The sequence below is a fragment of the Oncorhynchus gorbuscha genome, linkage group LG24, assembly GCF_021184085.1.
Source record: "Oncorhynchus gorbuscha isolate QuinsamMale2020 ecotype Even-year linkage group LG24, OgorEven_v1.0, whole genome shotgun sequence".
NCBI lineage: Eukaryota > Metazoa > Chordata > Actinopteri > Salmoniformes > Salmonidae > Oncorhynchus > Oncorhynchus gorbuscha.
The window spans coordinates 35,906,593-35,922,842 of NC_060196.1; the positions used below are offsets into that span (position 1 = coordinate 35,906,593).

The following is a 16,250-nucleotide window of genomic DNA, read 5'->3' on the forward strand; positions in this document are numbered from 1 at the left end:
TTTAAGTCAAAACGGTAACTAGGCCACTCAGGAACATTCAATGTTGTTTTGGTAAGTAACTTGGCCTTGAATTTGTCTCCCAGTCTGTTGGAAAGCAGACTGAACCAGGTTTTCCTCTAGGATTTTGCCTGTGCTTAGCTCTATTCCGTGTCTTTATATCCAAAAAAAAAAACTCCCTAGTCCTTGCTGATCACATGCATACCCATAACATGATGCAGCCACCACCACGCTTGAAAAAAAGAGTGGTACTCAATGATGTGTTGTGTTGGATTTGCCCCAAACAGAACACGTTGAATTCAGGACTTAAAAGTTATTTGCAGTATTACTTTAGTGCCTTGTTGTAAACAGGATGCATGTTTTGGAATAGTTTTTATCCTTTCCACTCTGTTATTTAGGTTAGTATTGTGGAGTAACTACAATGTTGTTGATCCATCCTCAGTTCTCTCCCATCACAGCCATTAAACTCTAACGGTTTTAAAGTCACCATTGGCCGCAGTGGTTTCCTTCCTCTCCGGCAAGTGAGTTAGGAAGGACTTCTGTATGTTTGTAGTGACAGGGTGTATTGATAGACCATCCAAAGTGTAATTCATAACTTCACCATGCTCAAAGGTATTGTTAATGACTGCTTTTTTTTGTAGCCATCTACCAATAGGTGCCCTTCTTTGCGATGCATTGGAAAACCTCCCTGGTCTTTGTGGTTGAATCTGTGCATGAAATTCACAGCTCGACTGAGTGACCTTACAGATAATTGTATGTGTGGGGTACAGAGATGGGGTAGTCATTTAAAAAGCATTTTAAACACTATTATTGCACACAAGAGTCCATGCAACTTGTTAAGGACATTTTTACTCCTGAACTTATTTAGGCTTGCCACAACAAAGGGTTTGAATGCTTATTGACTCAAGATTAATTTGTAAATTGAATTCCCCTTTTACATTTAGGTGGCATTGTGTGTAGGTCAAATAACACAAAATCTCAGGCTGTTGGACAATAAAATTTGGGGAAAGTCAAGGGGTGTGAATACTTTCCAAAGGCAATGTAGGTAGTAACTCACCTGCTCTAGCAGCAATGAGGTGTGTGGTTCTGCCAGGGTCTTTAGAGCGGAGCAGGAGGCCCTTTCCTATCTTTGCTCCCAGGGCCTTGGCGTGGTAATTCTCCCTGGTTCTCTCCATGGGGTAATTGGTGGGGTACAGTCCAGAGAACACAATGGTGGTGCCCTCCAGGCTCCGGGCCTTCAGCTCCGGGACGATCTTCCTGATGTCAGGCATCTCTGGGCGTTCCTTCCCGAGGAAGGCACTGTAGCGGGCGTAGTACTCTCTATGGATACGCTCCAGCACCTCTTCTAGGTAGATGAGGTGGTCATCCTTGTCCACGTCCACCTCCCCTTTCTCTTCCTCTTCCTCCTCCTCCATGCTAGGGTCCAGAGACTCCTCGCCCATGGTGACTCCTGACTGTTCACTGTTCTGGGACTCTGTCTCAGCCTCCCTCCGCTCTAAGCGCCCGTTCTCCTGCTCCGGGTCTGGAGGGAAGACAACCTCTGACCCAGATGTCTCATCTGAGGTCTCCCCTACTACCGCGGAGCTGTTCTCACTCTCCCTTCCTCCAGCCCCACCCGATGGCTCCTCTACTGCTGCCTGCTCCTCCCCTTCCTGTTTGGACTTCTTGGTCTGGCTGGACACCCCATCCCTCTCGTTGTCTGATGAGGTGGGTTTACCCGTAAGAGAGTCAGCGTCACTGTCACTGGACAGGTCAAAGTCCAGGTTGCTGTTGGGCTCATGGAGGTCTGGAGGAGTGGATAATGGAGGAAGAGGAGTGGAGGAGGAGTTCACCCCACCCGGAAGGGGAGCTTCCTCCCCTGAGCCCAATGTCCTGCTGCCATCCTTCCCCTCTCCATTCCCCTCCGCTTTCATCTCATCTTTCACATTAATCCTGTCGCTCACCTGTGCTGCCGCGCTGGCCTCGGCTCCCTCGCCCTGACCCCGCTCCTCCTCCACAGCCTCGCCACCGTCCGGTTGAGTCCGTTCATTAGCTGCTGAACCCTGAGTGGCTGAGGGTGCTGTTGACTCCCCCCTCCCTCCATTGTTGTGGTCTTTGGCCCGTTGTTTCTTAAGACCATTACTCTGCTCCTCTGATGCAGACGACCCCCCAGATGACCCTGTTTTAGGCCCTGTTGTCCCTGAAGTTACTGCTGGTTCTGAGGCCTCTGCTGGTCGGCTGGCCTGGCTGCCTGCTAGGGTAAAACATCACAAGCTGAGCATTAGCATATTAAAACACACGCACGGACATTTTGCCACTTAAAATCACTAGACTAGAAGGTGTCTGTGAATACCTTCCATTGACATTGTTTTAGCAGAGGTGTAAAAGTACTTAAGTAGTACTTTCAAGTACTTTTACCTAAGTAGTTTATGGTATCTGTACATCCCTACTGCCTCTGCTCTGGCGGACTCACTAAACAAACATGCTTAATTTGTAACTGAATTCTGAATCTTGGAGTGCGCCCCTGTATATTCGTACATTTTAAAAACAATAAAATGGTGCCGTCCGGTTTGCCTAATAAAGAAATTTAAATGATTTCTACTTTTAATACTTTAGTTCATTTAAAACCAAATACTTTTACTCAACACTATTTTACTGGGTGACTAAATTTACTCAAGTAATTTTCTATTTAAAAGGTACAGTTGAAGTCGGAAGTTTACATACACCTTTGCGAAATACATTTAAAATCACTTTCACAATTCCTGACATTTAATCCTAGTAAAAATTCCCTGTCTGAGGTCAGTTAGGATCACCATTTATTTCAGATTTTGTTTTTATTTCATCACATTCCCAGTGGGTCAGAAGTTTACATACACTCAATTAGTATTTGGTAGCAGAATTTTGGCCCATTCCTCCTGACAGAGATTGTGTAACTGAGTCAGGTTTGTAGGCCTCCTTTTTCATTTCTGCCCACAAATGTTCTATGGTATTGAGGTCAGGGCTTTGTGATGGCCAGTCCAATACCTTGACTTTGTTGTAATGAAGTCGTTTTGCCACAACTTTGGAAGTATGCTTGGGGTCATTGTCCATTTGGAAGACCCATTTGCAACCAAGCTTTAACTTCCTGAGTGATGTCTTGAGATGTTGCTTCAATGTATCCACATAATTGTCCTGCCCCGTGATGCCATCTATTTTGTGAAGTGCACCAGCCCCTCCTGCAGCAAAGAACCCCACAACATGATGCTGCCACCCCGGTGCTTCACAGTTGGGATGGTGTTCTTCGGCTTTTTAATGACGGTTTTGGAGCAGTGGCTTCTTCCTTGCTGAGCTGCCTTTCAGGTTATGTCGATATAGGACTCGTTTTACTGTGGATATAGATACTTTGTACCGGTTTCCTCCAGCATTTTCACAAGGTTGTTGATTTGTACTTTTCGCACCAAAGTACATTAATCTCTAGGAGACGGAACGTGTCTCCTCCCTGAGCGGTATGAGGGCTGCGTGGTCCCATGATGTTTATACTTGCGTAGTATTGTTTGTAAAGATGAACGTGGTACATTTAGGCATTTGGAAATTGCTCCCAAGGATGAACCAGACTTGTGGAAGGCTACAATTTTTTTTCTGAAGTCTGATTTCTTTTGATTTTCCCATGACGTCAAGCAAATAGGCACTGAGTTTGAAGGTAGGCCTTGAAATACATCCACAGGTACACCTCCAATTGACTCAAATGATGTCAATTACCCTGTCAGAACCTTCTAAAGCCATGACATACTTTTCTGGAGTTTTCAAAGCTGTTTAAAAAGGCACAGTCAACTTAGTGTATGTAAACTTCTGACCTACTGGAATTGTGATACAGTGAATTATAAGTTAAATAAGCTGTCTGTAAACAATTGTTGGGAAAAATTACGTGTCATGCACAAAGTAGTTGTCCTAACTGACAAAACTATAGTTTGTTAACAAGAAATGTGTGGAGTGGTTGAAAAACGAGTTAATGACTCCAACCTAAGTACATGTAAACTTCCGACTTCAACTGCATCTTTACTTTTTCTTAAGTATGACAATTTGGGTTATTTTTTCCCAACACTATGTTTTAGGAGGTGTAACTGAATGAAGGCAAATTGACCTGTGGCCACTCTGAGGCATTAAACCAAAGCATTGAGAACATTATATGCATCAAAACTATGGTTAAAGTGCATGCCTCAAGACAATGTTCTCCAAAGCACTTTATCCTCTCAGTAAATCTACTCACTATTTTGAAAACATAAATATGCCCATCACTGGGTCTGGCAGCAGAAACTAGTAAATTATAATACATTATTTATATGAACAGCATAGAATGAAATAGATGTAAAATCTAGCTTCTCTACAGCCTCTGTGTGATGAATTTCCAGGGTGGGGAGTCAGGGTGGTGACAGACCAGGGTGGGGACAGACCATGGGTGATGACAGACCATGGGTGGGGACAGGCAGCTCATTACAGAGCTCAGTTCACAATACATGTAGGCCCATCATCTCACCATGGTAACTTTTTCCATTTTGTTCTACAGTAATATAAAGACCAAATGCACGTCTAATTTACACATCTCCATCTGGCTTACAGGGGTGAACTTGTCTTTTATTTTATTTTTATAGGAAAGATCATATAAATATTTTTAAATCTTTGCTTTAAATCAGAGCATCCAATAGAACTCAGTTAAACAATTATTTATTCAGACCCATAAAAAAAACATTGAATAAATCTTTGTGAAGAGAAGTGAAAGCCTTCTGCATCCAAATCTAGTTTGATATTATTCAAGGATATCATTAGAATGACAAAGGACAAAGAAACAGATTTAATTTCATTTGAATGCGAGGAAGGAATGAAGCAACGAGAGAAAGGAGGTAGGCTAATAACATTAGGGGAAATATTATGAAAAGGTATATGCCTCAGCCGGCTACTTATACAAATAGGACCTATTATACTGGCAAATTAAAGTAACATTCGCTAGCCTATAGTTGTAACTTTGTAGGCCACATGTGTTGCACCTGTTTTCATTTATTTACCCAAGCAAGCTACATCTATGGGCTTATGTTTTTCTCTCATGCATAATGTGAAGTAGCCTATGTCATATACTGTACACACACACGTGTATGTGTGCCATTCAAATCAAATTTTATTTGCCACCAAATACAACAGGTATTTAAGTTAAGAAAATATTTGCAAAATAAACTAAATAAAAAGATGTGTGCCTTTGAACGGGGTATGGTAATAGGTGCCAGGCGCACTGGCTTGTATCAAGAACTGCAACGCTACTGGGTTTTCCACACAACAGTTTACTGTGTTTAAAGAATGCTCCAACAACCAAAGGACATCCAGCGAATTGACAAGTGGGAAGCATTGGAGTCAACATGGGCCAGCATCCCTGTGGAACGCTTGACACGTTGTCGAGTCCATGCCCAGATTAATTGAGGCTATTCTGATCACAAACTGATCGAAAATATAAACGCAGTTTCAACGATCTACAGTTCATATAATGAAATCATTCAATTTAAATAAATAACGCGCCAATCTATGGATTTCACATGACTGGGCAGGGGTGCAGCCTTGGGTGGGCAGAGGCCCACCCACTTGGGAGTCAAGCCCACCCACTGGGAAGCCATGTCCAGCCAATGAATTATTTTTATCCACAAAAGTTTTATTAGACAGAAATACTCCTCAGTTTAATCAGCTGTCCGGGTGGCTGGTCTCAGACGATCCCACAGGTGAATAAGTCAGATGTGGAGGTCCTGGGCTGGCATGGTTGGACATACTGCCAAAATCTGGATTTTAGCACCCTTTGCCAAGATGACAAACATTGGTGACAGCTTATGGTAGATAAATAGACATTAAATTCTCTGGCAACAGCTATGGTGGACATTCCTGCAGTCAGCATGCCAATTGCATGCTCCCTCAAATTGAGACATCTGTGGCATTGTGTTGTGTGACAAATTTAAACTTTTATTGTCCCCAGCATAAGGTGCACCTGTGTTATGATCATGCAGGTTAGTCAGCTTCTTGATATGCCAAAACTGTCAGGTGGAAAGATTATCTTGGCAAAGTAGAATTTTTTTAGACAAATGCGTTTCTTTTTGCGTATGGAAAATTTGTACACAATTGCATTTTATTGACAGCAATTTGAATCCACCAAGATACCATGACAAAACCCATTGACATGAAACCCATTGACATGTCATTCATCCCCAACCATCACCTCATGTTTCAGCATGATAATGTCGCAAGGATCTGTACACAATTCCTGGAAGCTGAAAATGTCCCAGTTCTTCCATGGCCTGCACACTCGGACTTGTCACCCATTAAGCATGTTTGGGATGCTCTCGATCAACACATACAAAAGCGTGTTCCAGTTCCCGCCAATATCCAGCAACTTTGCACAGCCATTGAAGAGTGGAACAACATTCCACAGGCCACAATCAAGAGCCTGAACAACTCTATGTAAAGGAGATGTGTTGCGCTGCATGAGGCAAATGGTGGTCACACCAGATACTGACTGCTTCTGATCCACGCCCCTACTTTTTACATTTGATTTTAAAAGGTATCAGTGACCAACATATGGATATCTGTGTTCCTAGCCATGTGAAATTAATAGATTAGGGTTAGGGAATGTATTTATTTAATTTGACTGGTTCCTTATATGAACTAAGTCAGTAAAATCTTTGAAATTGTTGGAAATTACATTCATAATTTTGTTCAGTGTCTAAACATTTTTGGGAAGAGTTTGTAAAGTTTTCCTCTTATTCACCAACAGTCACAATGTGTCCTGTTTTGAGGTTCAAGAACATTCTTGTGAACAAAACCGATTAAAGTTTTAGTGTGAGGCTGCATCATGAAGAGGAGTTTTGTGGCTGACAGTAGTTCACTGTGATCTAATTTGGCTTTGTATGAATCATTTAACCCTCGCTACGCAGAGCTGCATTCTGTCAGTCGTAAGACTGAAAGGTGCCATTGGAAAGTGCCACATTTTAGGAGTTTGTTTCGTCAGCTGAAGCTGTGGTTATACTGATATAAAAATCTATGTTGGAATAAGAAGATTAAAGCAAGATATTGCTGCAGAATTGCACTTTTTCTGTTGTCCTAAACAAAGTCAATGGCCCGTGAAAGATTAATCACGGGAAGTTTTACCAAGTATATCCAAACAGTTTGTTCTTTTCATTGTCGACATTCCACAGCTAATTGCTCTGTATTTATTTTAATTTAGTGAACCTTGATAAACAATCCTTTAAAGAGAAACATCTCATTTAGGCCCTCAGCGACGCGTTAAATACCACAACAACTTAATGAATTCCTCTCTCTGCATCGGGGTTCCTGCTGATGCAAAACTTGTTGGTGTGACGAGAGAAAGAGGGGACAAAAGGAGCCTGAAGAGTGACTTGTATCTGGTTCATCCTGAGATTCTAAAGTAATTTATCCCAATAAACCAGTGGAAGTCATTTCTATGTCTAAACTTTCTTTCATCTGCTTTGTTTCCATAGAGCTCAACCCTGCTCCTGGATGGGTGAGGTCCCTGCCAACCCAGTCTGTCAGTGAACCCCCCACCCTCTCAACCAGGACCCTCGAGGTCCTCCAGAGGAGCAGCAGTGATGTACCAGGGGGTGGCCTTCCTAGCGGGCAGCACAGAAAAAGAGTTCACGCCCTTCTATTTCCCCCCGGAGAACCAGCGGGAGGTGGTAACTAAGGGTGTGTTCAGTCGTCATCAACGTGGGCGGGGCCAGGTACCATAAAAATCAACAGAATCAAGAATTCCTGTGTTCATTTTGATAATCAATAGTCCATAATCAGAAGTCTTTGGGTGCAAGATTTAAAAGACAAATCGGTGCATAGGTCTTGCTGCTTCTAAAGAGCATTATAAAACTTGGGAGTATTTCAGCTCATTGAACGAAATCATGGAGTTGTGTGATGAAGACGGGCGCCAGGAATACTTCTTCGACTAAAGCCTCCACTCTTCTGGAAAGGCGTTCCACCAGATCTTAGAACATTGCTACAGGGACTTGCTTCCATTCAGCCACAAGAGCATCAGTGAGGTCGGGCACTGATGTTGGGAAATAAAGCCTGGCTTGCAGTCAGATTCAATTCATCCAAAAGGTGTTCAATGGGGTTGAGGTCAGAGCGCTGTGCAGGCCAGTCAAGTTCTTCCACACCGATCTCAGCAAACCATTTCTGTATGGACCTCCCTTTGTGCATGGGGGCATTGTCTTACTGAAACAGTAAAAGGGACATCCCCAAACTGCTGCCACAAAGTTGGAAGCACAGAATCGTCTTCAATGTCATTGTATGCTGTGGCATTAAGATTTCCCTTCACTGGAACTAAGGGGCCTAGACCGAACCATTAAAAAGAGCCCTAGACCATTATTCCTCCACCACTAAACTTTACAGTTGGCACTATGCATTGTGGCAGGTAACGTTCTCCTGGCACCCACCAAACCCAGATTCATCCGTCAGACTGCCAGATGGTGAAGCGTGATTCATCACTCCAAAGAACACGTTTCCAGAGTCCAATGGCGGCGAGCTTTACACCACTCCAGCTGACACTTGGCGTTGCACATGGTGATTTTAGGCTTGTGTGCGGCTGCTCGGCCATGGAAACCCATTTCATGAAGCTCCCGACCGACAGTTATTGTGCGGACGTTACTTCCAGAGAAAGTTTGGAACTTGGTCGTGAGTGTGGACAGACCATTTTTAAGCTCTACGCGCTTCAGCACTACCGTTCTGTGAGCTTGTGTGGCCTACCACTTCGCGGCTGAGCCGTTGTTGCTCCTAGACATTGCCACTTCACAATAGCAACACTTACAGTTGACCGGCACAGCTCTTGCAGGGCAGAAATTTGACAAACTGACTTGTTGGAAAGGTGGCATCCTATGATGGTACCACGTTGAAAGTCAATGAGCTCTTCAGTAAGGTCATTCTACTGCCAATGTTTTCCTATGGAGATTGCATGGCAGTGTGATCAATCTTATGCACCTGTCCGCAACAGTGTGGCTGAAATAGCTGAATCCGCTAATTTGAAGGGATGTCCATATACTTTTGTATATATAGTGTATTTATATGCTTTAGAATGACACTTCCTGTTTTGGTGGAAAATAACGGGTTATCAAAGGAGAAAAGTGATTTATTCTTCTCGGGATGGAACATTTGTAAAATACCAGGAAAATATTAAACCCTGGTCCATGTGATGTGACGGAAATCAGCAGCACTTCCCTAATTGATCTAACAGCCTGTGTGTGTGTGTGTGTTATTCTCCAGGGAGCACAGAGAAGCACTCTCTGTCCTTTGTGGCTTGTCCGGTTTATCTCTACTGCTAATCAAAAAAAATCTCTATACAGATCTCCTCTATGAGAGGCTCTGTGAGAAAAGAACCCAATGCCTTCCCTACTCCCTCCTGAGACTAAGATGGTAATCACGGTTCAGATGAACCCATCTCATTATGGCTACCCAGGCTTGGTGCTAGAGTATGAATACAGTGTTGATGATTAGGTGTTAAGGCTTGGTCGCTCCAATTCCTTCTTTATAACAGATCAGATTGATTAATTCAGAGAGTTGATAAAAAAGTATTTGGATTCTGCTCAACCCTGGCCTTTGGGTATGATCATTTTCCTGGCTATTCTCATGGTTCTAAAAAGGTAGAGTTGAACAGCATTCTCACAGAAAGATGGCTAAGTGTTCCCCTGTCACCTCCATGCCTTCTCCCTCTCGCCTCTGTGCTGAGAGGATCATAACTTAACACAACGACATAACTTAAAACTCCCTCAGCTTCCTGCCACCCCAGCTATTGGGATCATAACAGTTACATATCACAAACATTTTCTTAAAAGCTTCACCCTCCCACTGCAGCCTGCCACACAGGAAAGTGGTGCATCGGTTGATGCAAATTAAATCAAAACCGTGAGACTTGATGAGGGGTACCTTGTGGCCAGAACTCCATTTGCAGCCAGAGAACCAGGTTGAGTTCACATTCCTTAAGTGCTCATCAAACCACGTCCTCTCTGAATTTAGTCACCAGAGGGTTTTTAAGTTTGTACTGTTTTTTGTTGTTGAGTGTTTGTAACACTGACAAAGCACTAAATGCCCTTATAAGGATTGTTTCAATAGATCACTGAGCTTCGTAATTTATTGACCAGTTCACAACAAATGTCCACCGTTCGGTTAAGCTCATTGTCTTCCGACCCTGTATACCGTACCTTTCCTTCCCTGCTGAGCCTCTTCAGACCCGGCCGGGGCGTTGATGTCTCCTGTCCCCTTGAAGTAGATGTATTTCTTCACAGTGATCAGGTTGGGAGCAAACTTCCACACGTCCTCCCGGTCATCTATAATACATACCATCGAGTCCCCACATGGGAACAGATTCCTGAGGGGTAGAGATCAAGAGAGTGCGCGAGATTAGGGAGAGAGGGAGTATAAGAGAGACAGAAAGAAAGAGTTAGATCTAGGATAAACTGGCAGTAACAGAGCAAAATGTTTGGCTCTCGCTCTACCATTATCCAGTCTTCGGCTAAATGGTAGCCTATAACCTATGGGCCCTGGTCAAAAGTCATTTTAAGGGAATAGGCTGCTATTTGTGAAGGACTACCCCTCCAGGTTAGAAGTGAATTCTGGCTCTCACTCTTACCAATAATTATCTGATCATAACTACACAACCACAGTTTCTACCATTAGGACTTTGAGGATGGTGTTCTAAAAGGCTTCCTATAACAGGAGTCACTGATTAGAAGAAATGCTGCATGGCGATGGGCTATTCCCTCTGCTCATCTATAGCACAGTCATGCTAGAGCTGGATGGCTCAGTTTTATAGCGCTGTATTGTCTGTGGGGACAACCAAGTGACTTCAGATGACTTGACTGCTGCCAGGTTTTAATCAACACTAATTCCCCTCAGTTGAATTCTTCAGCGGTAGTGGCTGAGCGGAAATCAGCTTCTCCTAATTCCACAGGAGATCCTCCTTGAGTGAATGCCTTTTCTCCAAAGTGTCAAAATTAAAGATAACATATCAGCTTTGTCCTATTCATATAGGAAAGAGTCTTCTTAAAATGTCCTAGCTGAAATCGCTATTAGTATGTGTGTCAAAGTGTGCTGCGTGGACTTCAAAGCAGTATGTGCTAGCAGCTCTGCCAGACAGAGAGCCAGGTCTGACCTCAGGTTCCCTGTCTTGGAGAAGGGGTCGATGCATTCGTCTCTGGACAGGATCCTGTGGGAAAACAGCTTCATCTCAGGGTCCAGGAAGCCTGCAAAGTTAGACACACCAGAAGAGCATCTTTAAAATGGACTCATATATATATATAAATAAAAGAGAAAGAGACAGAGAGAGCTTGGTTAGTGTGGCAGGGGGTTTGGTTCCGCATGCTGGGCCGCAGCAGAGAGCAGACTCGACTGCATTAAACATCCTATTTAAAAAGAGCTCCGTGGAAAAGCAGGATGTATTCAGAAAAGTGAAGGTGCCGTTTTGCCAAACAGCCAATTTCCATTACTCCCTGGCCATCTGGAGCTACACTGAGTAGCATTCCAACAACAAAGCTTTTGAGTCAATTTAGAGCCAAATCTCATGTTGTTTTGCTACACAAGTTCTTCAATTTAATCTCAAATGAAATTGCTTGGCATCCGTGTGTGTGTGTGTGTGTGTGTGTGTGTGTGGAGGGTCTCTGTATACTCAGTGGGCTCATTAAAACATCAAGGCTTTGAGATGAGAACTAAATGCAGGCTGGGTCTTATCAGTTCCTCTTTAGAAGAAGCTGTACAATAATACGTGTCTGGAGGAGCAACAAAGACGGGCTTTGATGGAGCATCTACATCCCCACTGCACAACAAACACCTCGCTACCTGGTTGCTATTAAACCACAGAGAAGAGAGAACACAGGTGGGCAGGCGTCTACTAAAGCACAACAACAAACCCATCTACCTGGAGAAACAGATGCACAGTGACCTCCATGCGCCACAGACTAATTACTACATTCATTATTCATTCACTTCCAACGTTCAGCATAGGCATTCATGATAGAATAACATCTAATTGATAGCGAAAGATCGTCTCCAAACTTTGACGGGCCAAAGTTCATCTCTGTAACCCAAATGCAGATAACTAGATTCATAAAAAGCTCAAACGTGCATTATAATTTACTGTCAAGTGAGATTGATCTGAGCCGAGCTGTTGGGAAACCCACTATAGTAGAGCCCTGTTTTTGTTGTGGGACTCCAGAGTTACCCGCAGGACCCGACAGAGTAGTGTGCTGCATTGTCGGAATGGTCCATGCTGCGGGCGGTCAGAAAGACCAATTATTTCATAACGGTCGTTCCACCGTTTTCAATACCCTATGAATCGTTATAAAACCACTTATTACACGAATCCCTCTGTCATTCTGGCCACTTGTGTCCCTCTCCTCGCCTCTAACTGGGGCGTGGTTACACAACCGGATCGCGCGCCTGCTCCAAACAGTGGCGGCAAAAACAATTATCCGATAAGAAAGGAATTATGAAACCAATTATCAGCTTGCAGTTCTCACTGGAAAGTCTGTCGTCGTTTTCTAAAGGTAATGAAATAATGGCTAATAGGATTGGTGACTTTTTTGACTTTTTGTCTGGGCTACTTCAAATGAGTTTGTTTACACGGGAGTGTTTTAATAAAACTACTTTATTCCAAACATGTAAATATCTTACGAAATCACATTTATTGCAAATTCGAAATGAGTAAGACGGTAGATGTGTAATTTTAACATTGGGCAGGACAGTGGGCAGGACAGTGGGCAGGACAGTGGGCAGGACAGTGGGCAGGACAGTGGGCAGGACAGTGCGCAGGACAGTGCGCAGGAGCTGGATGAGATCTGCCTGGAGCAGCTGGGATGTATCCAAAACAACCTGCGGAGGCAGGTGGGCATGGTACGAAATATCACGGGAGCGGACGGGCACGGTACCAAAACATCTGTCCCACGTAAAGCTCCACACTACAGTGTCAGACTTTCCCTCGCTGATTTTCACCTACAGGTCAGCCAGTGGTGGAAAAAGTAACCCAATAGTCATACTTGAGTAAAAATAAAAATACCCTGATAGAAAAAGTCAAAGGTCACCCAGTAAAAAACTATTTGAGTAAAAGTATTTGGTTTTAAATATACTTAAGTATCAAAAGTATAAACCATTTCAAATTCCTTATATTAAGCAAACCAGATGGCACGATGTTGTTTTTTAAATTTAAGTATAGCCAGGGTCACACCAACATAATTTACAAACGAAGCATTTGTGTTTAGTGAATCCGCCAGATCAGGTAGTAGGGATGACATGACCAAGGATGTTCTCTTGATAAGTGCGTAAATTGGATCATTTTCCTGTAAAGCGAGCCACTCAAAATGTAACAAGTACTTTTGGGTGTCAGGGAAAATGTAGGGAAAATGTATGGAGTAAAAAGTACATTATTTTCTTTAGGAATGTAGTGAAGTAAAAGTTGTCAAATAAAAATAGTAAAGCTTGTTAGGCTTACCGCTGGAACACATCCAAATAAATAATTTACACACAGAGAGAAGTCAGCTCAGACAGATCCAGCTCAGAAGCCCAGCTCATGAGCTCCATCAGCAGATTTTCATTTAGAATGGAAAACAAATGTGTTTATGCAACAAATGTTAGTGCATCGAATCGTATCGCACTGATTCTTCTTCTAATCAAACCAAATCGTTCTTGTATCTAGATAGATATTTAAATAGTCTCGAAACGGAAAGATGCACCTCCCTACTATATAGACGATATATATGTGACACAGCCCCAGAGAATCTGAGTACCGAAAGAACCTGTCACACAAACCGAAGGTAAATGCTCCCCTCTAGTGGCCACTCCGACTTCAAACTCAGGATTTGCCTCTACAATAATTATCAGAGATCAATCATAGTGAGACATGTCTGTTAGTCTTGTTAGGTGACTAACTTCTCAATACAGGCAGTGTATAGACAAACATTTTTTTTAAAATACAACAATTCGCACCTATAATACAGACAGCATTCAGGCATTAAGTGTAGATCTATATTTACGTAGTGATTTTACAGAGGATGTAGGCCCAGTGGGTTGACTGCCTTGCTCAGGGGCAGATCGACAGATTTTTACCTTGTCAGCTCGGGGATTTGATTCAAAGGTGTTTGGTTAAATACAGAAGACACATTTCAGTTGAACGCACTCAGTTGTACAACTGAGTAGGTATCCCTCTCTCCTAGATGATTGTGTGTTTAAATTAATCTGCCATTTAGACTCTGTGCTCTCACACACTTTTGGCATTTACGTGATGGTTGTTTTTTTGCACTTTTGATACTTTTTGCATGACTTACTGTACATCTAATTATATAGTGATTCAACGGAGGCGTAATTATCGGAGAATGTTAAATGCCTGCTAGTGTTTGTGTGTGTCCTTACCTGCGATGGTGTGTGCATAGAGGCGGCTTCCGAAGGTGAAGACGTGCAGCTCGTAGAGCTTGGCGATCTTCTCCAGGAAGTCTTTGCAGTGCGGACGCAGTCGCGTGTGTAACATGGGCTCCCCCCGTCCCAGCTGGAAATGGAAGATTCCCTGTGGAACAAGAGCAGAGGCACGGGCAGAACCATCAATGTTTTGTTCTAGCTACATAACCACCAGTGGTTTATTATAGACTATTTAATACCAAACCCTCAGCAAAGCCTGGGACATAGAAATACCAAACCACCAATTTTTCATAGGCCAGAGAAAAGGATTTCAGATTCACATACCTTGTTGGACATGAGCTGGCAGTGATGCTCGGTGGTGTGGATCAGGGTCTGGTCCAGATCAACCATCAGAACCAGCTTCTTGTTCCTGTGGAGTCTCTGCTGGTCCTCTCTGCCCAGCTGCTCTGCTTGCTGTGTGGGGGACAAATCACACAGACCCGGCATTCATAAAAAGGGGGCCCACGACGTCAACAAAACTGTCTCTATTCAATTGAAAAGTTGCATTCCAATGACACAGAGGTATTTCTACAAGGTCACATTATCATCAGAGGAAACATCTTCTAGTGCCATGACACCCCCGAACCTCACCTCAGAGCTGACCATCAACTCAGGGACACTGTGCACCATGGAAACATTTGCCGTGGAGATGAGAGCCTGCTGCCTCCCATTATTGGTCTGCATCCTGAGAGAGAAAGAGAGGACCCACTTAGCAACGCATACTCAATGGATAAGAGGTAACCTACAACTAAGAGTTAGGCCCATTTGTTAAAATGTTTTGAATATGCCAATTGAAATTCTAGCATGGAATAACTTTGTGTTTGTTTGTGTGCGTGTGTCCACTTACTGTGTGAGGTCCTGGCCACATTCAGCACACAGGCCCTTCATCACAATGGGATGGCTGCATTCTTCTACTCTTACAACCACAACACTGGAAGAGAAGATGCACTTGAGAGCGCAGCATAATAGTTTCCCCCTTAAAATCCTTAAGAGTTTATAGACGCACACGTGGAAAGTGGCCGAGCTACAGCGCTGTCAGTCAGACCAGGAGACGTACGCAGCGTACAAACGGTTTGGCCGACTAACTAATACACCACTATGGAAAAATGACGCTCACCAACATGATGGTGTTCTCCATTTTGCTCTACAGCCCTCACAAGTGGCACAGGTTTTGTGCCAACAAAGAAAAGGGGTTAAATAAGTGTAGTCATATATATATATATATATATATATATATATATTTTTTTTTTTTTTTGGGATACCTACAGGGGCCCTACAATTCACAATTAAATAGCTAAATGATCCATGATGACCATATTTTTTTAGCCCCCTTTTCTCCAAAATTTTGTGATATCCACATCGGTAGTTAGTCTTGTCCCATCGCTGAAACTCCCATACGGACTCGGGAGAGGCGATGGTCGAGAGCCATGCATCCCCCCGAAACACGACCCTGCCAAGCTGCATTGCTCGCTTAACCCGGATGCCAGCCACACCAATGTGTCGAAGGAAACACTGTACAGTTGGTGACCGAAGTCATCGTGCATGAGCCCGGGTCAGCCACAAGGAGTCACTAGAGCGCAATGGGAAAAGGACATCCCGGCCGGCCAAACCCTCCCTTAACGACACTGGGTCAATATTGCACCGCCTTATGGGTCTCCCAGTCGCCGCCGGCAGCGACACAGCCTGGGATCGAACCCGGGTTTGTATTGATGCAGTGCCTTGCCTCACTCGGGAGGCCAGGTATGACCATCTTCAAACAATTCCATATCTCAGCTTAGTAACTCAGATTTTTATGGGCGGTTTCCCGGACAGAGTTTAATTTAAAT

General features: G+C 43.6%; 1 protein-coding gene across 3 annotated transcripts in view; it reads right to left on the minus strand.

The window, feature by feature from the left end:
* ctdp1 (CTD (carboxy-terminal domain, RNA polymerase II, polypeptide A) phosphatase, subunit 1) overlaps positions 1 to 16,250 on the minus strand; it is a 132,171-nt gene that overhangs the window by 112,333 nt on the left and 3,588 nt on the right. For 2 of the 3 annotated variants that reach the window (XM_046327576.1, XM_046327575.1), the window contains 7 exons: positions 15,272 to 15,355; positions 15,016 to 15,109; positions 14,710 to 14,838; positions 14,383 to 14,533; positions 11,135 to 11,225; positions 10,185 to 10,351; positions 1,055 to 2,230 (listed from right to left, as the gene is read on the minus strand). In XM_046327576.1, coding sequence (XP_046183532.1) covers positions 1,055 to 2,230; positions 10,185 to 10,351; positions 11,135 to 11,225; positions 14,383 to 14,533; positions 14,710 to 14,838; positions 15,016 to 15,109; positions 15,272 to 15,355 — 1,892 coding nt within the window. The remainder of the gene's footprint in view (positions 1 to 1,054; positions 2,231 to 10,184; positions 10,352 to 11,134; positions 11,226 to 14,382; positions 14,534 to 14,709; positions 14,839 to 15,015; positions 15,110 to 15,271; positions 15,356 to 16,250) is intronic. The other variant, XM_046327577.1, reaches the window with a different exon arrangement.